This window comes from Serinus canaria, chromosome 9 (assembly GCF_022539315.1).
Source record: "Serinus canaria isolate serCan28SL12 chromosome 9, serCan2020, whole genome shotgun sequence".
In the NCBI taxonomy this organism is placed as follows: Eukaryota; Metazoa; Chordata; class Aves; order Passeriformes; family Fringillidae; genus Serinus; species Serinus canaria.
The window spans coordinates 4,160,607-4,185,616 of NC_066323.1; the positions used below are offsets into that span (position 1 = coordinate 4,160,607).

At 47.7% G+C, this 25,010-nt stretch overlaps 1 protein-coding gene across 4 annotated transcripts in view; it reads right to left on the bottom strand.

Moving 5' to 3' along the window:
• Positions 1-25,010, bottom strand: part of TNIK (TRAF2 and NCK interacting kinase) — a 149,575-nt gene that overhangs the window by 17,767 nt on the left and 106,798 nt on the right. For 2 of the 4 annotated variants that reach the window (XM_030226942.2, XM_050977928.1), the window contains exons 13-21: positions 20,327-20,437; positions 19,775-19,861; positions 18,298-18,498; positions 13,840-14,004; positions 11,969-12,208; positions 9,613-9,719; positions 6,547-6,710; positions 5,328-5,425; positions 554-738 (exon numbers count right to left, since the gene is read on the bottom strand). In XM_030226942.2, coding sequence (XP_030082802.2) covers positions 554-738; positions 5,328-5,425; positions 6,547-6,710; positions 9,613-9,719; positions 11,969-12,208; positions 13,840-14,004; positions 18,298-18,498; positions 19,775-19,861; positions 20,327-20,437 — 1,358 coding nt within the window. The remainder of the gene's footprint in view (positions 1-553; positions 739-5,327; positions 5,426-6,546; positions 6,711-9,612; positions 9,720-11,968; positions 12,209-13,839; positions 14,005-18,297; positions 18,499-19,774; positions 19,862-20,326; positions 20,438-25,010) is intronic. The other 2 variants (XM_050977929.1, XM_030226943.2) reach the window with 2 other exon arrangements.

Below are 25,010 nucleotides of genomic sequence, written 5' to 3' on the forward strand. Positions count from 1 at the left end.
GTGCCAAGGGCAGAAATCCAAGACAAAGATTCAAGATTATTATAATCCTGGCTCTACCAGTTGGAACTGGGCAGGACACCAAGTGCTGACACTTGAGCATGTCTTAATCTGGGGCAAGACCAGGCTCAAGAGCAGGCAGAATTTTAACACATCCATCCCATGGGCAGGACCCACGGTGTGGATGAGGTCAGCTGTGCCCACTCTGGCCAAAAACCTGCCTGGCTCATCAGCAGGTACAGCTCCATCAGCTTTGAGCCAACATTCACTGACTATGCAGCAGAAATAGTTTAGTTTTTCCCATTAATTCTCTCTGGTTTGGAACAGGAAAAACACTCATGTGAGTACATCATCCATTGCAACCATGACACCATTCCCAGTGCCACCCACCAAACATGGACACTCTTTGGCCATGTCCTTTATCACAGCTACTGCTTCCCCAGGCCATGACACACCAAGGTTTCCCCTCCAGGCCAAGACACGCTGGGGTTTCACCTCCAGAAAAACACAGACCGGGGTTTCATGGCTTGCCCCCCCAAAAGAAAGCACTCCTCACATGAGCCGTGGGATGTCACTGACAGGCACGGTCCCATCGTGTGTCTCGTTCTCCCCATCCTCCTCCTCCTCCTCGCTGCTCTCCGACTCCTCGCTGGAGGAGGAATAGTCTGTCACCTTCTTCAGGGGCCGATTGGTTTCCTCGATGCGGAGCTCCCTCAACTCTTTGGCTAAAGCCGTCAGATCCTAAAGGGGATGGGGGCAAGGAAACAAGGAAGCGATGGCTGTTACATTCAGAGCGAGGAGAAGGTCACATACATCTCTCCAAAAGCCAATGCTAACAGCACGAGCAACAAGAAATAGCTTTACAGAGTCGTTACAAACATGAGACAAACGTACGACAATGTTTGTAGCATGTAGCATTTATTAAACAAAACAAAACTGATTTACGCTCACTGAAAAGTCAATAGCCAACCTCTTCTTTTTCTCTTTGGAACGTGTATGTGCATATATATACACACACTTATATGTATATACACGACAAAATTATATTTGTTGGAAAAGGTGAAGTTCAGTCACCATCATAGTAAACTGGAAAACAACGTCACTTCAAAGATTGGCTCGGAGAATTTCTCCTGCAGGGTTTTCTCTTCTTTCAAACTTCTCAAAGAGACCCCGTAATGGTATTTATTCTGTAATAAATGCATTTGGGAAGGAAGCAATGACAGCATCTCCCATGGAGTGGTGCAATCCCCAGGTCAAGAGCTGCTTCCATGGTGAGTCTCCGCTGTTGGGCGGCTGCCGAGAGGCAGTGAGGAGCACGAGGAGAAGCGCCCAGCTCAGCCAGACTTTGGAGTCACAGCTCTGAGTCAGCCACACAATTAAAAAATAATAATAATTAAAAAAAAAAATCCCTCAGCGGGACCCATTAAGCACTTTATGTGAAATGTGGCAGCCTACAAGCTAAGGGAGAAAGAAAACTAAAAAAAAAAAAAAAAAAAAAGAAAAAAAGCCTTGAAACAAGAAAAAAGGTAGGAGCAGTCCCAAAGAAGCCTAGTCATAATTTTTCAGTTTACCATGACTTTGATGAGGTCTCAGACCCGACAGTCATATAAAATAGACACTGCTATTTCAAAACAAGGAACATGGCAGGCACCGTGTAGAAAAGAGACTTTTTGTTATCTTACATGCTTTTATAGCAATGCAGGGGGAAGCAGTAGGGCAGAAAAGCATGAGAGCTCGAATTAGAATGGGTTAGAGAACTCTGTTGCACAAGACATGCACATGACGAACAAAGCATTGCAATTGTCAGTCTTACCATTTCTCCCTATATTAGTGACCGAGGTAGGCATCAGTGCATTCGGTCAGAGATAAAGGATCAGGGAGAAAGAAACTCATTGAAAAAGACTAAATTCCACAATTGTCTTACGGCCATACTCTCATTTACTGCATTTCCAGTTTACCGTTCCAGCAGGGCGACTACGGCAATATTAACTATTGTGGCAAAAGGAGCTCTTAAAATCTATCCTGTTGACGTGTGAAGAAAAGGATGGAGAAAGCTCTATGGCTGAGATGCAAACCCAGTTTGGTTTTTAATGGTGAAGGAGGAATGTTTTGTAAGCAATCTGTGCTTTGGTTGCTGATGACCCACACCTCCCGACAGGCTCCCGGTGACAGCCACACATTCTGCTCCCAGGTCTGCCCAGTCCAGGCTCTGACATAGAGACTACCCTGGATTTTGGAGAGCTTTGCATCAGACCCAGAAGTATAAGCATCCCAAAAAAGAAAAAGGCCTTCAAAAAAAAGAATTAAAAAAATCAATCCCTGTTTCACAGTGGGTACCTGTGATAGGTTTTATATGGGTTGTTCAGACGGCACCACAGAGAGACCTCAGAGCATCTTCCAGCACCTAAAGAGGTTCCAGTAGAGTTGGAGAGGGACTTTGGACAAGGGTATGGAGTGACAGGACAAAGGGGAATGGCTTCAAACTGACAGAGAGTAGGTTTAGATTAGATATTGGGAATAAATTCTTTATTCAGACTGTGCTGAGGCCCTGGCACAGGTGGTCCAGGGAAGCTGTGGCTGCCCTATCCCTGGAAATGTTCAAGGCCGGGATGGATGGGGCTTGGAGCAGCCTGGGATAGTGGAAGGTGTCCCTGCTTATGTACAGGGTTGGGTGGAACAAGTTGAACTTTAAGGTCCCTTCCAACCCAAACCATTCTCTGATTTTGTAGTTCTGTGTCCCTCCAAATGGTCTCTGTACCTTTAAAGAAAGGTTCTTTACCATGATTAAAGAGAGACTGTGGTATTTCAAGAGCTCCTTTTCGATGCCAACATGTTTGAGATTGAAATAGAGTCAAATCTGCAGTCACGACAACTAATTATTTTAATTAGTGCTGTAGCAGCTTCTATGATACGACTGCTTCTTTTCCTAAATAAGAATCAGTGACAGTTTGAGCAGCTTAACAATGCTTTCCATCTAGAGTATCAAGCATGCTCTTTATTGAGCACTTGCCTTTGAATTGAATTAGAGCCTCTCACTTTAAAAGGGATTTTAGGACTGTGTAAGAGCCTCTTAAAACTGCAGCTGGACTTCTGCAGCACAGGACGAGCACTAAACTCCTCCCTGTCACAGCACTGGACTGTGAAAATTATTTCTTCTTTGCACCTTCCACTTCTAACCTGCTTCAAGGCACCCTATCAGCCTTTTTTGGCCATCACTAGAAGATAGTAAAATATTTTAAAAATCAGCTTAATTACTTTTTAATAACTACTTTGAAAGTTATAAGAGCGGTAATACTCCCAGACAATATCATCAGATAACTCACATTTCCTAGTTAAAGCTTTGCCTCGGGATGGTTAATTCCTTGATGCTATCATTTTGTTTAAGTAATGAGCACTTTGTAGGATTAAACAGCTTCACCAAGTTGCTCCTGGACCAAAACCAATCTGACAACCTGAGAGAAAGTGCTCTGTAGTTCCACACATGTTCCAAGTGTTATTACTGAGGGTGACATAATAACATAAGTTAGCGGTGTCAGTGCTCTTTAATTACTTTTAATTACAAAGCCTTCTTTAGATTTAATATTTGCTGGAATCAAGTCAGATTGGTTTCTGAAATCACATTGCTCCTTGAGCTTGAATTCAGCACACATGCTGCCTCTATTTAGACACTGATTTATGTGCTTTTTTCTTAACAAAGCACCTCATTAAACAAAATGTACTGCTCATATTTTATCCAAGAGAACAAGTTAACTAACCAGCACATCTTCCTTCTTTCATATCTTCTATTTTTAGAGGAAAGAGGCTGCAGAAGAGGCTGCTGAAACCAGTGTTTTCTCCTACAGCCCTGCAGTTACAGCGATGAGTGTGTGAGGCAAGTTCGATGTTAAATCAGGAATGCTGGGTCTTTTCCCATGAATGTTTAAACACTCACCACTGCCAGATGCACATTTAAAATATTATCCACAGTGAAAGAGGTGTACTTCAGGACTCTTATTTTTTAAGAGGATGAATGAGGACCAGCACTGCCATCAACATCCGAGATGGCTCTGCTGACAGGCTTTGCAAGTGGATGCTGGTCCATGAGAATGAACAACCCACTGCTCTGTTTTTCAAATGCCTTTTTTTGAATTAGGCTTAGAACACAGTTCAAACAGCACTTGATGGCCCCACTGAAATCAGCAGGCAGCCAGGGGCTGTGGCTGAGAGCAGAATGTGGCGAGGGGTCCAGGCTGCCCGACCTCCTCCACCGGCACAAGAAACCTCCGCTCTCGCTCCTTCTCCTTCCAACAACGGCAGCACCACCTGTCCCCCACGTGAACGCTGGGATGCCTCTGCCCTGGCCTCCATGCAAGTGGCGTGGCCAGCAGGTTTTGGGCAGCCCAGGGCTGAGCAGAACACACCAGCAGTGCTGTCCCCTCCCCGCAGTCAGGCTCCCAACGCCGGAACGCCACCGGTTTGCTCTCCCGTCCGACCCGAGACCGCATCGCCACCTTTATCAACGCCAGCACCAAGAAAACCCAGCTCAGAATTAAGCACTAACTAGTCAACCTTGCATAGGCATGACCCACTGAGAAAAGATATCACTAACCTCATCTATAGCTTTCTTATAGCTCTGTGGGTAAAGGAAGAATAATCAGCATCAGAGGAAACAGATCAGGACAGGAAAAAGCCAGAGGAAGGGCAAGCAGGTTAGAAATAAAATTAGAATTGTTAGCTCAACGCTGTGGAGTGTAGAGAAAAAAAACATCATCAACAAAACATTAATACACATTAAAAGAGAGAAGCAGTGGAAATTCATATAGTTTTAGGCCGACTCTGCAGTTTTAAGATACAAATGTCAACAGCATTAAACCAGGAGGAAACACTTCGGATGAGATTTTGCTCAGAATAATAGATGGGGAGTGTACAGAGACCATTACCAGGTGGGGCTTTAAGCTGGGAAGGCTGTTGGGGGCTGGTTGGTTCCCCAGCCTTCATGAGCAGAGCATCCCTGGCGGGTGCTGCGGGGAACATGCAGCACGGAACACAACCATGTGCCATCGGCCACCGCCGCGCCCAAGCTAGCGAAGCCCTTAAGCGTCTGCTTCACCTGGAAACACAGGCTTAAGTGCTTTCCCCTAGGCTTGGGCTCCTGGTAAAAACTCATGCACTCTCTTAAGCATTCAAATCTCCCAGGGGCTCTTGCTGTACTGCTGCTTTCCAGTCTCTCAGCTGGAGCAGCAGCAGTGCTAGCCTCGTTTTTGGGGTCCCCGCGGTTGTGCCACCGCACCAAAGGGAAACGTGGCCAAGCCAGCTGGCAGCATTCCCATGGGAAGGAAGTGAGGACTCACAGCGGGTCGGCTCGGTCGTGTCACGTCCCTGTTGTCCTCCTGCTTGACCTTGGCAGGCTCATGGGCGAGCACAGGGGACCCTTCAGGCTTGGCATTCCCTGGTGAAAGGCATGTGGAGAGAGTGGGAATCAAAACGCTGCCAAAAGCCACTGCATCACCTGGGACAGGTGGGAACTGGGACTTCATCATCACTTTGCTTCTGCTGTCTTGAAAAACACTCCTGCTCCTTTCTGCTTCTCCATCAACAGAGCAAGAGAAGCCATAATCCTGCCCAGCCTCCACCAACAGCTCTCTCACAGAGTTACTGCTTCTTTTCTACTAGAGAAACAAATTTACTTTGCAGAAGAGCAGGGCATGTGATAAATGAAAAGCTCGGTAGCATCTGACATCGCTAGGACAATATTTGTCACAGGATTCCTCATTAGTAGAAACAAAACCAAACCCGAAATGACAATGAGTTACAAACTCCTTTTATTGAGTACCTAGAGGACTGATGGTTTCAACAACAGACACCATCATCTTATGGCCAAGTCATAAAATATTCAACGCGTGGAGGCAGAATTTGTCTTAAAGTTCTTCAGCCCTGGGGAATGGAACTGTGGGGCTGTGCCAGAATGCAGATGAGTGGCTGTATGAGCTGTGGCAACTCCACTACTCCACTGCCATTAAACAGGGAATGGAACATCTTTAAGAGGGGCTTTAGGATGAGAAGGAACAATTTGTCTACACACATAAACCCCATGTCAGCACGGCTGCCTGGTGAAAGCATTTGAGATAAAGCTTCTTACAGGTTCCATCACTCCTCTGACCCCATCTCGGGCACAAAGATGAAGCTCCCAAAAAATATATATCAATTAAAAGTGAAACACACTCCCAAAGAAACCACATCAGAAAAGGTGCACCTGGGTGGATGAAGACAGGAAGCACACTAGTTGTTTTTTTGTTTACCCTAAAGCATAACTCCCATCTCCTTCTGCCAGGGCCACTTGGCAGTGAGATGCTGTGGCCATCTGATATCAGCCTCCAGGGAAATGGGGCTGTTGGCAACTCTGTTTGCAAAGAGGCCAGCAGGTCACAAAAGCACATTAGAAATTATGGATCCTTTGATTTTAAATTTTTTTTTAAAACACAAGCATGAGATCAGAGGCCTCTTGCCCTTGCTGCTGGTCAGGAAGCCTCCCAAGGTGTGCCTGCTGCTGAGGGATGTTCCCAAGCTCACCTCTGACTCGGTTGCGCTCGCTGGAGCCAGCCTGGGAGCCAGGCTGGGATCCACCCTGGGAGCTGGGCTGGGAGCTGGGAGTGCTGGAGCTGGAGGAGCTGCCACTGCTGGTCCTCTGCAAGGGGCTCTCCACGATGGTCTCTGTCCTCCTCAGGTCTGGGTTGCTGCAGGAGGACAGAACGGAGAGGCACCATCAGCCAGGGTCACACCCACCCCGAGGGCTCCAGACCCTTCCCACACTGACAGGGGTGGCAGCAAAGGCCAGGAGAGTCCTCCTCTGGACAGGGAGGAGACAGGGCTGAGGTCACCAATTCTGGGTGCTCTATGACCACAAAACAAAAAAAAAACCCACAAAATTGCCTGGAGTGGCTCTCCGCTCTTATTTTGTAAAATTTGGCAACCATTAAAAGATTCCTTGCTCACAATTCCCTGACTGTAGATTTGCAAAGCTGGAGTTACCTAATTAGCCACCAAAATTCTTCATAAAAGCAGGAATTTGTGTTAGACAAAGACTTCAGCAAAGCAAGGATCTCAAATCTGCAGCAAGGCTGCAGATCTCTTGTACCACTTAATTCACAGTCCCCGATTTTCATGGCTTCACTTCAAACTTGCATCAGATATCCACTTTTCCTCCTTGATTTCTCTCACCCTTGTGAACACAGATAAATCTGGAATAAAAAGTGCCCTTGATTCACAAGGAGTGACTAATATCTCTCTGGGTATCAGATGCCTTTAGGAAATGAATTCTTACTTGGCATTGAAATGACATGAGAAGAGATGTTCATGCAGAGTTAGGCAATTTTGTTTTATACAATGTTTCTGGAAGTGATCTTATTCAAAGGCCTCTTTAAAATGTGTAGTAAATATTCCCTCATTTGTCACAACAGGGTACAAATAAGAAGGGATATTTTCGTAATATTTGCATTTGTGCATAGGGAGAATCAAGAACCAATAGGAGAAATGGGGAAAAAGGAAAAATATTACATCACTGTGGGAGAAATAAAGTATGAAATAATTTCAATGAGAACTTAAGTTTAATGGACATGTGGTAGCATCCTAATAATTTCCAATTTTCATCAAACTGAAGGCTACAGCTCATGCTCTATGGCTGAAATCCTTAGCTAAATTAACCAATGAAGTATATTTGAAAACATTGTACTGCAACTTATGTATTTACCTGCACTGACCAGGACTGGGACAGTGAGGGTGCAGGAAACAGTGGGCAACCTTGAACTTGAATCCCAGCTTTTCATTATCCTTTTTACTTTCAATACCATCATTTAAAAAGACTACATCGTCCAAAATCCCTCTGCATTTTAAACTGTCCTTCAAGCAACAGCTAATTAAAAGAACAACATTTTCAAGAATTCAAAATGTTTCAGCCTTTGGCAAAGAAGAGCAACAAACCATGATATGCTTTTTCTCTAATTAAAAAAAAAAAGGGAACAACAAAAAATTCTCTTCCTCCTACTGCTGGCCCTGCCAGCGACTCAGGGCTGTGAGTTTGCTGAAGCACAGAGGGGGCACTGAGCTGGAAAGGGAGGCGTACGCTCACTCTGGTGACAGCACACATCATGAACATCCCCACAGTCACTTTTTGACCTCACCCTCTGAGGACAAGGCACGAAGAAGCAGCCAAGGAGCTCCCTCACACAAGGCTAATTGGAACGCGCGTTTCTCCCGGGATCTGCCTGTCTGAGGTCTGTTCTGTGAATCAGAGACAAGCTCTTGCATGACTAAGCTGTGCTTTTTCCATCCAGCTCTGAGCAGAGCCTGTCAGCTTCCCTGCTCGTTTTAAACATGCCCAGGGACAGCTGTGACACGGCAGAGATGGGGCCACAGCAGTGGCACAGCACCTTCCTAGGGGCTCACTGCTGTGCCAGAGCTGGATCTGGCTGAGCTGAAGGCCCAGTCCTAGGCACCTGAAAGGAATTTAATCCTTGATCTACATCTAGAGAAGACCTCAGCAAGCTGTATGTATGAGTGTCTGTTCTGCAGCACATTCCTCACTCATTATCTGTGAAAAACCACTCTGATACATAAGAAATGTATGGAATGTACCACTGAGACTTCCCCACTGGCTTATAGGGATCCACTGATATGCAAGAGGTGAGAACCAGGACCCAATTCCACTAAGGGGAGCACCCAAATTCCTGTTTGATTCCGCAGCAGCAGATGCAGCATCCACCTCCAAACCTTGCAATGCTCAGGAATTAATTCAGCCAAGGGAGCAAAGCCTCCAGGGATTCCAGTGCTCAAAGCTTTGTCAGTACAAATCACTAATGGATGCAAAAATTTATCCCAGACACAAGAGAAGCCTTGCAAATGCTGTGGTGTTCAGTCAGCTAAGGCAGGGCTGGACCCCAGCCCCTGTCTGTGCTCCCAGCCAGGCGATGCCAGGCAGTGCAGCAGTGGCACACCAGGGTCACTCCTGCCCTGTGGAAACCCAGGGCATTAGGAATATTTCTCTGTCTGCTCTGGAGTGCCCTGATCCCCAGGGGAGCACTGACTTTGACCCTCATTCATGGAGCAAGCTTCCTAGACTTCAAGATGGACTAGAACCCACAAAAGTGTGAAATAGATTATAGAGAGCAGTGCAGGTGTATCACTTGGTGAGAAATTGAGGTTTTGGGATTTTTAGTGTGCTGTGGATGGAAGGAAGATGGAGGGCACAGAGTGTTGTCCTTCTTCATGCTTCTTCTTCCTCCTTCTCCATGAGTTTGGGTGGCATTTTGTAACTGGGCAGAGAAGTCTGCATTGGGGGCTCTTTGGGATCAATTATTGGGTTAAAAGGGAAAATAATCCAGGTGTCAGTTCTTAACCGGATAGTTTAGTCTTAAAAGACCTTGTAACAAGAGATTGTTGGCCATTTTGTGCCTTCTAATGAAAAGCTGCCAAACTCCCAGTAGTGAGACTATTTTACTGATAAGAAATAATAAACACTTGAGTCTGAATACGAACTGCTGTCTCAAGAGCCTTCAATCCAGACTCAGAAAAACCAACAACTGAAACCTCCACACTGCCCATCTCCTCCATGCCCTCACCTTGATCCCTCCATGTCCTCACCTTGCCCGGATGGGCTGGGAGCCCAGCCGTGGCCCCAGGGCGCTGCCATTGCCCGGGGAGTTCTTCCTTGCCAGGGCAGGGGATATGGAAGTGGTTCGTTGAGGCACCTGGAAAAGAATGGAGACATCTGCAGTCACCCAGTCTGGGCCACCCCTCACCTGAGCCATCACAGATCACCTTCCAGCTCTGCCTTAAGGCTGATTTACAACTCATTTCCCACTGAGAGAAAGGCAGTATTTAGGGCAATTATAAAATACAAGGCTCTCAGCTTTTAGAAGGACTCACTGGAGTGTGAGGCAGCAGCCAGATGCAATGGTGCTCTCAGGGATGCTCCTGGCACAGGAGCCTCCAGAGCAGCCTGGCTACCACCAAACAGGGCACTTACTTCTAGAAGAAACGTATGCACATATACACACATAAATATATATATAATTTAAATCTAACAAAACCCATAAAAGTAATTTTTAAGGTAAAATTCAGACTGAAGTGCATTTCAACAGCCACAACAGAGGTTTTCTATCTAGCTCAGGTATGACACATGCCAGCAGACAGAAGGTGTTGACTGGTGAACAAACAAGAGGGTTGACAGTGGGAAGATCCAGACTGACCCACCTAACACTGGGATTAAACACTGTGACCTTCACTGAGCTCCAGATGCCGCTGCCCAAACCTTGCTGCTGGCAGAAGGGCTCAGCACAAGCACCCAAAGCCAACCACAGCCTAGAGGGGCAGTGACAGGTAACCCTGGAACTCTCATCCCGTGGGAGTTCAGGCATCACCGCATGGTCACAGGTGCAGTGGTCTCACCCCCCAGCACCTCAGGTGATGTGGAGAGGCAAGACAATACTCACCATTCAAAACCCTGCACCAGGTAACAGAAAGCCTAAGGGCTTGTCAGGATTAGCAAGAAAAAGGATTAGGCTTGGCTTTTTTAAAGAGCAAACACACGGTTCCATTAGGCAAGATAAGAGAAGATTTAGAGAGCTTGGACTGCAGCATCACCAGCTGCAGCTTGTCCCAGTACAAAGCAGTCTCCCCTCCAGGTAGGGTACTCTGCAGTCAGGACTTGGGGAGTTTTCCACCTTCCTCTGAAGCATCCAGCCACAAGCACTGGCAGAAACAAGACCCTGGACCACGCAGACAGCCAGCCCTGCCTCTCAGGGCAGTCCTTTCTCTCCTGCCTCCAAACCCACCTCGGGCAGCCCAGTGTGCAGTCAGGCTCCTCTTGGGTGGTGCTGCCAACACAACAGCAGCACCAACAATGTGATCTGGTGGGGATCCCTTCCAGAGACCATTTTCCCTCAGCCAAGGGGGAAAATACTGCACAGGGCTGGAGAACAGCTTGTCCCCCAGCAGCCATGGTCTCACCACGCAGGGCATCACTGCGGCTGAGTGTCCTTCTCAAAGGACTCATGGCAAAAGCCAACATTAAATTGCAGGGGCTTTTTCTTAATTAGGTTAAAACCAGGCAGCCAGCCACCCCCTCCTGCACTATGGAGGAGCCAAGCACAGAGACAGTTCCAGGAGCTGTTGGCTTGCTGTTGCCTTCAGCAGAGCACTGATGTCTCCTCTTGCTTCAGCAGAAACAGGAGCATTACTAACACCCATGACACCACCACAGATCCCCTGCACAGGGAGGCTTACCTGGTGACTGCGACTTTGCTCTTCAAAAGGCAAGTCACTCACTTTGTAAATACATAGAAAAATTGCCTCTCAGTCAGGGACAAATACTGCCTCCCTGTCACTAATCAATTTATAATCATTTCTCCTCTGTAAAATCCTCCTGGCTGAGCACTGATTCACTGTAAGGGCAACTTTAATGGCCAAGTTATAATTCTTCCAAAGTGAAGGTGTATAAACAACACAATCGAAATACTGGCCCAGAAGAATCCTAATTAAAGAGGTACTGCCAGACACTGCCAAAATGTCAATGAATGTATAAAGCTGCTGGAGCTCTTACAAGTCTTCCATCAATATTGATTGCAACTGGAGGCACGGTACTGGACTAAAAAGGACTCGTCTTATTGAGTATGACAAATTTTATGTTCCTATAATTCTATTTAAGCAGAAGGTTGTTTTTTATCCAAGGGAAAGAAGAGATTAATTTGTTTTGGCCTCTGTCTGAGCTCTAGAACTTTCTCTGCTGGAGGGCAGTGCTGTTTTGCAGCCATTTTGCAGCCAAGGGCAGCTCCCAGCATGTCCTGCAAACCCTGTCTGAAGAAATGCAGCCCCTGGGCAGGTCAGCCCCTGCTGCAGAGCCTCTGGGTGGGCTCAGTCCTGCCCACTCTGCTTTGCCAGAGGGACTCAGCTCTGGGATTGCCTCTGACGTGCTGAAAGTGAGGAGTGATTGTGTTACCTTTGGTGGAATGTCTTCCTCCTGCCGTAACCAAGAACTTCGGTCAAACTTTTCAATGCGAGGGGGCAGAGGAGGGTTTTCTGAGGTGGGGTCCGAGTTCTGCCTTGGCATCTCAGTGCGGTGAGAGGTCACCGTCAGAGCCTCCTGAAACCCAGCCAGTCCCTTTGCAGGCTGTTCATGCAGTGACTGAGACCCAGACAAGGAGCTTCCTTGGGATTTCACAGTGACCAGATGTGGAATCTAAGCACCAAGTCAAAACAGAACTATCAGTCAAAATGGAGGGTTAAAAAAAAAAAGAAAAGGAATTAAAAAAATTTTAAAATTTGATTTAAAAAAAAAAATTTTTTGATTAGCACTTTGGATGCACTGAAAAGCCCCCTTGGTCTGAGATCAGCACTGCCTTGGTTTCAGGAACTTCTGACTTACATCACTTCAAGGCAAGATCTGTTAAAAATCAAACTCCCGCACACGCCGTGCCCGCCCCAGGCTCTGCTGCTGCTGGCTCAAAGTCCAGCTCCTACACCTGCACCTCTGTGGTTGTACTTATGAGGTTTGGCATGGATTTTCCATGTTAAAAATGAAAAAAACAAAAAGAAGGAAACGATAATAAATCATAATTGATTAAAAAATCATCAGGAATTCTGAGGCATAGATGGCTAAAAAACATCTTGAGGCATGAGCTTCTATAGGTCTTGGTGGCTCCCATGGATTAGCCCTACAGGTTGCAAGGATATCTCTTCTGAGAAATGTGAGAAAATCACAAGGTTACAGTTTGTGAAATCAGAGCTTCTTCCCAGGACTCTGTGAAGCTGCACTCCTTTGATATAAGAGGGTTGTGACTTTTATTTGAAACTTCTACATACAGGTCTCTGCACGTGTCCATGTCTCACGGGTACAGGAGTATACACACACACACTGACATGGGGCTCTGGGCTTCAAGCAACTCTTTCATGAGTACTTTATTGACAAACAAAAGTCTTTGTAGCTGCTGATGGTATAGGACACCAAGAAGGTCACTGAAAATTATTTAGTCAGTCAGAGGGATGGTAATAAAGTGGGGTTTTGCCCACTTTCCCAATGCATAGAAAAAAGTATGTTTCACGGCTTTCCTGCATATTTTTGTTTAAAGCTGGCTCTGTACTAGAGGTGCCACAGGTGGCTGGCACTTAGTTGGCACATATTCCATAGAAAGCCCAGCTGAACCTGGAGCAAAGGCTTTGCACCTCCCTCTAAAATCCCTGCTGGAGTCTGTGGATCTGTGGGAGCAATTCCAGGGGCTGGACCAGAGCCAGCACTGACACTCCCTCCTACAGCTTTTGGTGGCAGAGTACTTGCAGACCTCATGGCTGGGAGGAACTTCTAAAATAACAATGCCCCTCTTCTGTGACAGTCATGGTGATCTATGCCCTCTCCAGATGTGTTTGTGACTGATGTCAACTCAATGGAAAACCAAAACAAAACCTTGAATCAAAGCGGCAAAGAAAGCAAAACCTCTTTCTGATGATCCTCAGCATCAAAGCATCCCGGGTCTTTTGTACCAGGCTCTGTGGTTTTAGCCCTTTATATTAACCAGATCCAAAGAGGATCAGAGCAACAGCTGCACTGGACCAGAGCAGCAGTTCCTCCTGGTCCTCCAGCTTGTTTCTAGCAGTAACCAGTACGTGATGCTTCAAAGGAAGGTATAACACAGCGTGATGTTGCTAACACATGGAGGTGACAAGAGGAACACATTCATGCATGTAGATGCTGCTCTTACTCATGAACATGCTTAAGGCTGAGAAACCAGGGAGCCAGATGCTATTTCCCTTCCATCCACTCTTGTTTCCTTACCAGCAGCCCCAGCACCCTGGCAAGGGGGGGAGAACCATTACCTGCGGGTCCACGGGCCGGAGCAGGGGCGGGGTCCGGGCTGGCTGCACGCCGCTGATGCTGAAGGACTCGGAGCGAGGAGGCAGGTTGGGGTCAGAAATCCTGTTGGCCACCTTGTGGGGCATGGCCGGCGAGCTCTGCCGATTGAGCCGCGAGCGCTCCTCCACCTGCGCGACACGGGGATGGGTCAGCGCCCCAGGGAACCCATTCCAATGGGAATCCAAGGTAGCATAGGCATACAGAAAGCTCTTTTCTCCTTAGGTATATCATATCTATTGCTTAATCAAGTGGTGATCAGTCACAGGTTGGACTTGATGATCTTGGCGGTGTTTCCCAACCTAAGTGATTCTGTGATCATGGAATCCAAGTTTTCCATCAAACTTGGATTATCAAATGCAAGAAGTGCGTTTTAAAGGTATGAAAAGGGCTGCTTGAATTTATATGTTTAATTAATTTCTGAATATGAAATGGAAAAAATAAAGAAAGCAAAAAGAAAAAATAAAGAAAAAGCAGCACGCCTCAGAGAGATGTTCCTAGATGACTCCTGAGAAGCTCTTGTTTCTTCTCAAATGGATCTTTAAGCAAGAGGCCCATTTTCCTTCACTGTTATAAACACCACAATGGGTAGTTTTGTTTGATCTGAATAAAAGAATAAACATGGCAGCCAGAAAAATGTTGGCTTTGATCTGAATTTACTGAGTTTGGTACCTTGTCACGTATGGGAGGGGAAAAACCTCTTTTACTGAGAGAGAACATCAACCCAAAGCCCACTGCTTTCAGCTACCCTTGATGGGAACACGGTGGTTTCAGCTCACCCAGCCGTGCCATCCTGCAGTTAGGCTGTGCATTAATATTCAGGCAGCATATGCTATGCAGAATTTTTGATACCTTGAGATCTGATGTGTATTTTATTTATGAGTCATTAAAGTGTTAAATACCCCTAGCATGTCTCAATTCCAGTGTGGATGATGCCACAGTAAAAGGCAATCTTTACAACAGGTTTGCTTGGCAAGAACCACAGCTCTTTAAGTAAATACTCATGAAACAAAAGAACCGTTATATGAATAAAAATGAATCCTTTTCAGAGACTGAGCATGAGACAGAGTAAAATCCAGGTAATAAATAAATTTGTGTTATGGACTGTTTACTTTTTAGGTTCATGAGGGGCCACCTGGGCCACTGCTGTGTCCTAGAATGACACCACAACTTCCCCAGGCCCACCAGCGAGCAGAGGCCGTGCAAAGCTCTGCTCAGCAGTGCCCAAGGAAGGGGACAGGATAAGAAGGGGAGCAGGGTGGGAAGGAGAACTGCCTTTGAAAAGGGAGCAGCAGCCCGAGTGCTGGGTCACAGGCTGCTCCAGGCCATCTCCTTCTTAGCCAGGCCCTGGCAGTGACAGCGACAGGCGGAGCCGGAGCCGCCGCACGCCCCAGCTGCTCCAGGCACAACACCAGACCCTAAGGTGCAGCTGATCGTGGAGGATCTCCAAGCTGGTGTGCAGGAGAAGGCAGGAGAGAGATCAAATGGGGATGTCTGGCTACTGGGAAGAAGAAAGGTGCTTGATTTCCCACTGCCAGTATCTCCTCACTTGCACCTTGTGGGACCAGCACAGCAAAAGATGCTCTTGGGACTCTCCAGCCGTGCTTGGTGGGGCCCTACTGGTTCCACTGTTAGGCAGAAAGGGGAGAAAGGCAGCAAAACCCTTCAGGAGCTCATCACTGCTCCAGTACAGACCATCTCTAATTGAACTCAAGATTCCCCCAAATAGGAAACATCCTTAGCAGTGTCTGTGCAGTCCCAGTAGAGGCTGCTAATGTTTTAATACATCACTTCAAAGGGGGAGCAGGATAAAAGCCACGGGATTGAAAGAGGAGCTGATGTGGGTGTTGGCTGCTGTAGAGAACAGAACAGCTTGTGATGCACAGTTGAGCCCTGAGTGCTCTCAGGGAAGCTCTGAACAGTGGGAAACCACCACAGGGGCCAGCCACCATGTGGAAAATGTCTGATTCAACCTGTCCCCTCCTTTCTGCACAATCATGTGTGGTACATTCCTGCCCAAACCCATCCTTCAGCTGACCAAGCTTTCCCTGGCTATCTGCAACAGCTTGTTCAGCAAATACTGATCCATAACAAAAAAGTCACTAACAAAGGGAGCTGCTAATTACAGGACCACAGCTCAGAGTGCTAATGCCACATCCCTGGCTGGATCACCAGAGGGTCCCAACATGATCTCCTAAAAGGCCCAAATAGTCCATAATTATAAGAGATGTGTCTGGAAAAACAGGACAGGTCTGGGACAGCATCCAAGCTACATCCCAAGTTAGCTTCCAGTGGATAACCCTGGAAGCTAACAAGATGATGAGTAGAAGGGGCAGCAGAAGGGAATGTGCATCCATGCGTTTTGGCAGGACTATCTGCTCAGACTGCTTCGTTCAGCATCAAGAGAATTCCTTGTCTGGGCTCTGGGCAAGCTGTGAGAGATGCAGCACAGGCTGGCTCCTCACCCAGAGCTTTGTCATCACCAACAGGCCAGTCCCTTAACCAGGGGATGCAGGGACACCACCACAAGGTGAGTGGCCACGGCCTCACTCTGATGCTTTATCCCACTCCTGCAGGGTCTTGGGGTCACCCTGTGAAAACCAGTGAGGTGGGAAAATGTGTGCTTAAAGGAGAGGTGTGAAAAGCAAAGATAGGCACATTGTGAGGAGGGCTCAGCTGTGGTGATCAAGCTCCTATGAGAGAAGATTTGAGAACAAAAAAGCATAAAAACAAGGGCAGTATGGGATATAATGCAAAATCCTCAGGAAATATCCAAATAAGCTTTACACAGCCTCCAGAAACTGTAGGCTGAGCACCAGACTTGTCTTTTCATTGTTCCCACAGGAAAACAAAGTCTCAATATTTCTGTTAAATTAGCATGCATGGGTTGGGTATGGAAATTACTAAACCATAGCAAAAACCACGGTGGGCTCATTAAGTATCAGCACAAATCTATCTGTGGAGCCAGCAAAGGTGGGCCTTCAATATATGCAGCAAAGTACCTGAATTGTGTTAAAAGTAGGACTAAACAGAAGATAAAACAGGATGGAGGCAAGAGGAGTCATTCTGGGAGATTCCCAAGGGTGCTTTGCTGAGGCAGTACATCAAACTACTGCTCCCAACAGCAGAAAGATGCCACAGCTTGGAGCATTTAATTAGAAACCAGACAGAGTGACACAGGTAAGGAATAAATGGTTTGGAGAGCTAATTGGTGGAAGCTGGAGAAGTTCCCCAACAACAGGAAACCTCATCTTCCCTATGATTTTGGCAAAGGGGAAGAGGCCATGTTCTGCTGCTCTTATTAACATTGTGCAGTTCCCAATGTCCTAATTCCAGGGACAGCATCAAAAACATGCCAGCCCCATGAAACAGAAGAAATGGGCCTTTGTGTTTGAAAGGGAAAGCTAAATCCAGCACTTTTCTCCTTCACCCCAGATAAAAAAATAATATTCTTTTTATATACCTTTGCTAAAGTTTTGCAGACAGTGCCAGAAGTACTTAAGCAATATTCTAGAGGGTTTACTTAAAACCAGGCAATAAAAGACAGTCTATTCCCTTTTCCCTGCCCACTACCTACTCTCAGCACCCCAGCAGATGGACAAGAGTGACCCAGTTCTGCACAGAGCTGCATAGGAACCACCCAGGTGGAAGCCTCTCTCATCAGAGGCAGCTCAGCACATCTGGAACACCTCATCTGCAATCCCACTTATCAAACCTCTTCTTTCACTGAAAGGGCTGGAGAATGATGATGCAACTTTAGAAAAATTAACAGCAAGAGCAGGCACCAGTCTTACTGGAGTCACCACAAAGAGATTAAGGAAAAGAGTTAGCACATGGTCCTGAATCTGCATTACAGACAATGCACATCTTATTCTTTTCAAGACTACTCAGACAGGCAATAACTAATATTCAAGATTTCACAACTATTACAATCCCCTCTTTCTGTCTGACAGAAAAAATCAGGAAAGAGCAACCCCAAGGGATACAGCCCTGAGCCTGGGGGAAAAGCTGTCCAACCCCTGCCTATGCAGAACTAGGGCTCAGCAAAGAACCTCACAACCATCACCCTCTGCATTCACCCCTTACCCCTGCAGACTTGTGGGCATGCCAGGAAGGAGAACGAGGAGATGATCTTCAAGGTCCATTCCAACCCCTTAATTGAATTCTACGATTCTATGTCCACAAGCCCCCAGTCAGGCTGAACCCCTCCAGGAGGGATCCATTCTCCTTCTCACATGCCCTCATGGAAAAACCTCCCCCTGTTTGTACAAACCCAGACACACTGCACCGAGCTGGGAGTGTTCCCAGCAGAGCTGAGGGCATCTCCTGGGTCCCCACCCTGTGCAGCAAGACCTGCTGTGTGTATTTCAGACCCAGCCCTGCGGATATAGATGAGCACCATCATCCTCCCTGCTCTCCCTTACCTCCTTGGCCCACGCTGGCTTCTCACTGGCATTTATCCCTTCTTTGTAATGGTACAGGGGTTTCTTCTCTGCTGGCCTCTGGTCCTGCCTCTGCTGCTGCTGCTGCTGCTGCAGGGACACCAGGTAGTCCCGCTCCTGCTGGAGCTGCCTCTGCAGCCTCTCCGCCTGCCGCTGCTCCTCCAGCTGCTTGCGCTTGTACTCCTGCCCAGGAGAAAACACAGTCACAAGGTGCCCAGCCAGCCTGCAACCTGCAGATTTATCTGGTTGGGTCAAAAACGGGGCCTGAGCATCTGAAAGGTTGTTTTCTGGCAGAGCTCGCTGATTTGGAAGACGCTGGGGACTGAGCTGTAAAGCATCCCCAAGGAGAGACAGCAGAGCCAGCAAATTCAGAGTTGTGACTCTGCCAGTGATGCTTTGCAGCCACTGAACTGCCCTGTTTGGGAGGAATGGGGGATGTGAGTGCTGCCTTGTCAGGGAAACCCTGCAAGACCCCCAGGGGCTGATGTTTGCTTAGGAGTTACCACTGACTTCGCCCAGGTTTTTCTGGATAGAGAAATGAAGGATCAATTCAATGAGGTGCCAAACATCACCTGGTAAAGTTGGGGCCCAGAGTAACCTGGTCTAGTGGAAGGTGTCCCTGCCCATGGCAGGGGGTTGGAAAGAGATAGTCTTTAATGTCCCTTCCAACCCAAACCATTTTATGGTCAGACAAAACTCAACTGAAGCCAACTCCTCTGTAGAAGTAATTAATTGATCTTGAGAAAAGCCAGACTGCAAAGCCAATGATGTGATTTTTCTGAATCCCTGCAGCTCTTTGAGTTTAAAGGAGTAAATTTTGAGAAGCCCTTTTAAAAGGTAATTATTTGTGTGAGGGCTTTTGTTTTTCCTAAATAAAATAGCAAGACAAAAAACCAAAAAACAACCAACAAGAAGATTAAAAGAAAATGCAGTAAGAGTAACAGACAGCTACCAGCAGTAAAAAGGATAACTCAAACCCAAATTATATAAAAAAGAGGACATCAAGAATGCAAACAGCACACAAGGGAACAGACAGTGTTCCTTCAAGGAAATTGAAACAAAAGCCTTCACTCAGAACATGAAGAACAGCATGGCAGGGTGGGTTTGATGGATGCAGGCACACAACAGCTCGAACACACCCCAACGTGCTGCAAACAGCCTCCAAAACTCCACAGCAGCAACCAGGGCTGCTCCTCTCAGGAGGGCACACACATGACAATGCTGCGGAGGGGACGCGATGAGAGCCGTGCACCATGAGGGGAGCCAGCCCCGAGCAGAACGGGGGATCCAGGCATGCTGCAGCCATGGAGCGGGACAGGAGGCTCCAAGTAGGGTGGTGACAGCAGTGTCCCCCATGTCTGGGCATGTCAGGAGGCAGTGGGGGGACACGGGTGCACGTGAGGGCATGCGGACACACAGGAGCAGAAAGCGGCAAGCGTGGCCGTGGCCTCCCATTTACCAGAAGTAGCGCCTGCTCCTGCAACAACTGCTGCTGCAGGATCTCTAACTGTCTCTGCTCCTCCTCTAACTGTCGCCTGATGTACTCCTGGAGGCATGGGCAGCAAGGACCAAAGGAAAAAGAGAGAGAAGGTAAAAGAGCCAGTATTTCCGGAGAGGAAGGAGAATGAGGTGGGCACCCACATCCGCCCCGCCCAAGTGATCTGATCAATCAGCCCTGGCACCCTCCATCCCTGCCCAAAGAGCCCAGGGTGTACACCACTCTACAAGAATGGAAACCACTGGGGAATGGCAAACATTACCCAAGAATAACAAAGAAATCTGACCCAAACAACAAGCGGGCGTGGAAAACCTGCATCAAGTGCCTTCACATCTGCGGGCCAGCGAGTGGATCCACACAGAAATAAACAACAGCAGTGAAAGCGACACACAGAGCGTTAACAATTAAGCAATTTGCTCTCAAGTGGTAAAAAACGAGTGTTTACAAGAAGAGCTCTGATCAGAGGCAGAGGAAGGCGTGCTGAAGGCAGTGGCCACGCTCCCAGCCCGTTACCTGCTCGTGCTCCGCGCGCCGCCGCTCCTCCTCCCGCCGCATCTGCTCCTCGTAGTGCCGGCGCTGCTCCCGCTCCTGCTGCTTCCGCAGCTCCTTCTCCCGCCTCTGTTGCTGTGGGGGGCAGGAGGCACCGCTCAGCATCCCCATCCCTCTGCTCGCGAGCTCAGAGTCCTTTTTCTCATCATTTTTGGGGTGTTGCCTGGCCCACAGACCCAGAGTGCTCCCACCCATCCAAGGAGATCATTTGGTGGTACAGGGACGCCTTGATGGCACTCCATCCTCACGCACTCTGGAGCTTGGCAATAGCTGTGGAGAACCCACAGCATCCTCCTGGCCAGAACCAAATCATTTCTTCTCCCACCTGCAGATGAAGCCATGGGGGCAGTGCATGGTCCCCATGTCCCAGCATGGCCAGCCAGGGGGTTAATGGGGCCTCGGACACCTGGGAGCTACACGAGCCCATGGCCTACAGGTAACACATCTCAGTTCCAAACCCACCCAAGAGGACGAGGGACAGAGCCAGGGGACTTACTGCCTACTGAGAGGGAAATGCATCCCTCTTTATGTTTGCTGAGACCAGAAACCAACAAGGAAGACTCAAAATCCAAGGGTTTTTCCCTTTTGAAGCACCAAATGAGCAGGATGAGACTTCCCTCATGTGGTGTTTGTGAGGGTCCCCAAGATGAGGGATGAGGTGATTATTTGACTCCATGTTCTTAGAAGGTTGATTTATTATTTTATAATATTATATTATATTAAAGAATGCTATACTAAAACTATACTAAAGAAAGAGAAAGGATACATCAGAAGGCTTAGCAAGAATGATAATGAAAGCTTGTGACTGACTCCTCAGAGTCTGACCATAGCTCGACTGGGATTGGTCATTAATTAAAAACAATTCACGTGTTTGGATAAACAATCTCCAGACCACATTCCAGAGCAGCAAAACATGAAGAAGCTAAGGCTTCTCATCTTCCCAGGAGAAGATCCTGGGCAGAGAGGATTTTTCAGAAAATCTCATGATGACACCCTTGCTATTGTCAGGTCATGCCTGCCCCACTCCCTCCTGGGTGCATCACTGCCTGCTCCACTCTGTAGCACCTTTGCTGACAGGGAGAGTTGGGCTGATAACAACCCACAGCCTGCTGTGAGTCACCCGGGGTGCACCTGCAGCCCCCACACGCCTGCTTTTAACCCAGCCTAACTCCTCCAGCAGCTTAAACCATGCCGGGAGCAGGGGCTGGCAGCAAAGTGCTGCAGTGCTGCACAGGCTGCTGGCCAGGGCAGCCCCTCACTGCAGCACCACATGCAGCATCGGCAGAGGGCACTCAAATGCCGGGATTGGCTCTGGAGCTGCCTGCCCTGGCTCCATCATCCCCTTCATCCCCTGGATGCAGCCTCACGCCAACGGGAAGGCACCCGCTGAAGCAGAAACCCGGCCCTTCTTTCTCCTTGTTTTTTTTTTTCCTGTCTTTTTTCTCTCCCTTGCCGACACACGGTGGCTGAGCAGACTGCAGTGGGAATGCTGGCACTGCCATGCATTCAGTAAATCGTGGGGAGGCTGGAGCCAGCAACTGAAGAGCTGGCTGAGCATTCCAGAGGCCAAGATGCCTCCGTGTGAAACTGCTTCTCTGCAGGAACCTGCACTGCATAGACTGATTTAAAATCTGTACCTATCTGTAGACACCTATAGAGATACTGCATTTTCCTCCATATTCTATATATTTGTGTCTCTGTGGAGATACACATCCCAGGATATCTTTACAGATAGATATCCATGGAGATAAATCTATCTACAGATGTTGAAACAAACATTTCCCCAGCATTTCCATCAGGAGCCTGTTCTGCTGCTGCCTCCTCACCTGCAGGTAACATCCACATGGACTCCAATGATTTTCTTGAGCTGCAGCACAGCTTTAGTGCCACCTATAGCAATATTTACCAGTGCTGCTCCACTTGCCTCAGGCAAGGAAAAACTGTCTCCAACCTGAAATAACCTGCCAGCTGCAGACAGCGGCGTGTCCCACGCCAGGCACAGTCACTGGCACTGCCCATGTGGGCAAGGGATGCATGTGCTGCTCTGTGTCTGCCTGTCCTCACTGGCAGCAGGGGAATGTGGGCCTGGGTGAAGCTTTTGGGACTCTGCACTACAAACTGCAGAGGGCTCACCACCAGACACGGGCACTCTGCAGCATCCTGGTGATATATTGGATTTCTTGGCTTTGCCAGCGCTCTCTGACTCCTTAGGTGATGGTCACTGCTCCCATGACCTCTGAAGCACAGATCTTCAGACTAATGTGTAGAATAAATGTTACCCTGAGCTTCCAGTCCCAGTTGTGCCACACTGGTTTGGGGGTGGGTTTTAATGGTTGGCTTTTTTAGTTAAACTATCACGCTGCTGTATAAAGCACATAATGCTTGGCTGGCAGGAGGCAAGGCCCTGAATACCACAGCTATTTCTTAAATAAAAATCACCCAAATGGTCTTCATTTCTAATCTAGTGGGTGAACAAATCCAAATCCTTCCAAATAAGGATGCAAAGCAATTTTCTCAAGGAGGGAGTAGCACACCATCCTTCCTGGGTACCACATGCCCCAGTGAGCTTGGCCCACTTCTGGCCCCTTTCCTTCCAGACAGAAGCTCACCAGCAGCCTTCTAAAAGCCTATTTAACTCCAGGAATGAGAACTGAGCCCCACTGGGACCACTTTCCTTCAAAGCCAGGCCTGATGCTCTTTTGGATACTCAAAGGCCCCCTGCACCCTGCTGCAGGCAGGCTCTTGGGGCTGAGGCTCTGAGCAGGATCCCACAGACACATTTATGGAGGCCAGCAGTGCAGCACTGCCCTGCAGCTCCACAGCACATCTGTCAGGTCACATTATAGGCAGGTCATTTGTCACCATTTGTAGCATTACCAGCACCTTCAGCTGAACACTGCAGCCCAGCAGAGCAGGGCTGAATCAGCTGCCTTCCCTGTATGGCCCTGCTGCAGCAGCTGGCAAACATCTGGAGAGGACCTGGCACTGCAATGGGCAAAACCCCAGTCTCCCCAGTACTAGGATGATGTGGACCATTTCTGAAAGAGGGATTTGGATCAGGGAGATGCAGCTGAAAACAACTGCATGTAGAAACAAAACAAAACAAAACAAAAAAAAAAAAAAAAAAAAAGAAAAAGAAATGAAAGATTCTAAGATCTCTCTTTCCTTGCCTCCTTTTCTGACCTCCCTCTCCCACTGCAAGAGCACGCTTCCCACATTTCTCCAAGCCTGAAACTACTGTGTGTATTTACACTATCCAGATCCATTATTCATGCAAGGCAAGAGCACCAATTAATGAGGGCTGCATTTATATAACTCTGCAGGTAAAGCTATATGTAGCTGCTTGTAAGCCAGAACAGGATCTTATTTGCACTGCACCAATATGACAGGTTTTAAATATTGATGAGAGAAGACACACAAAGGCAAAACCTCTGGTGGGGAGGCCCTTGGAGGCCTGGCATGAAACAAGGACTTCAAAGAGCAAGCTCACTTTGCTAGATCAGACACATCCTGGGCTACGAGCAATGAGGGAGCTGCAGCTGCCCCTTGAACCCCCTGAGCTCAGACAGGCACTGACACTTGCAAGAAGAAGCTCCAGGAAACCCTGGCTTGCTGCTCCCAAACACCAGCATGAGCCAGGGATGAAGTGGAAGGGGAATTCCAAGTGACAAATGAAAACAAATATTCTAGGTGGTTGCGTTGTTGTGACAGGCTCATTTATCTGAGCCACCAGGGAAAGAGTGACTGTGGCTGGAACATCATCTTTTCTGACACACCAAGCACTGGAGCATGGAGAGGTGTTTCCCACTGGTAGAGAATCTGGGTCAGAACTTCCCACCATGGCAAACAGGGATCTGATTTGCTCTGAACCAGTGCAGAGCTTTTACTTGGGATCACCATGAAGGGATGCCCCATGCAGGAGGAATCGCATGCTTCAGAAACTATGAGCCCTGCATGCATCCTGACCAAAGAAAAAGAAGAGGGACATGAGGTTTAGCTCATATCTGCACTACAGGAGCTGCTGAAACACAGCTCTCCCTGGAGATGGGTGCAGGAATGCTGCTGGGACCACTGCAGTGTCCCTATGGACCACACAACTGTGAGGGGGCTGTCATCTTGATGACAGGTTCCTACAAGCTATAAGACAACTGCACATGCAGAAGAAAATAACAAACCACCACTTTAGATAAATTAAATTTACCTACAACTAATTGCTGATTTTTTTAATCACTTTATAAGAGCTTCTAGTCGGTGGTGTTCTGCTGGTTAACATTTACAGGAGCTTCAGCAATTTTTTATCCCTTGAACATCCAGCTCAGTAAGTGCACTAACTGGAACCTCAAATGAAAACAGCAAGATGCTCAGATCTGCCTGGTACATTCCCTGTAATGATCTGACCTTCATTTTATACCTAGAAAGGAGAAAAATCCACAATTTGGCAGAAAAATGAGGTTATGTAAAGCCCTCTCTGACTCCATCTGCCCACTGCTGCCAAGGGGTCTGCACAGAGATTTGTCATGCAGGATCCCTAAAGCTCCTGACCCCAGGATGTGTTATTCCTACAGCTCAGCTGGAGTTTTGGTGGTTAAACCAGTGCATCAAAGCTCATTTTGTGCCAGCAACAAATGGAAGGCTGATTAGGGAACTA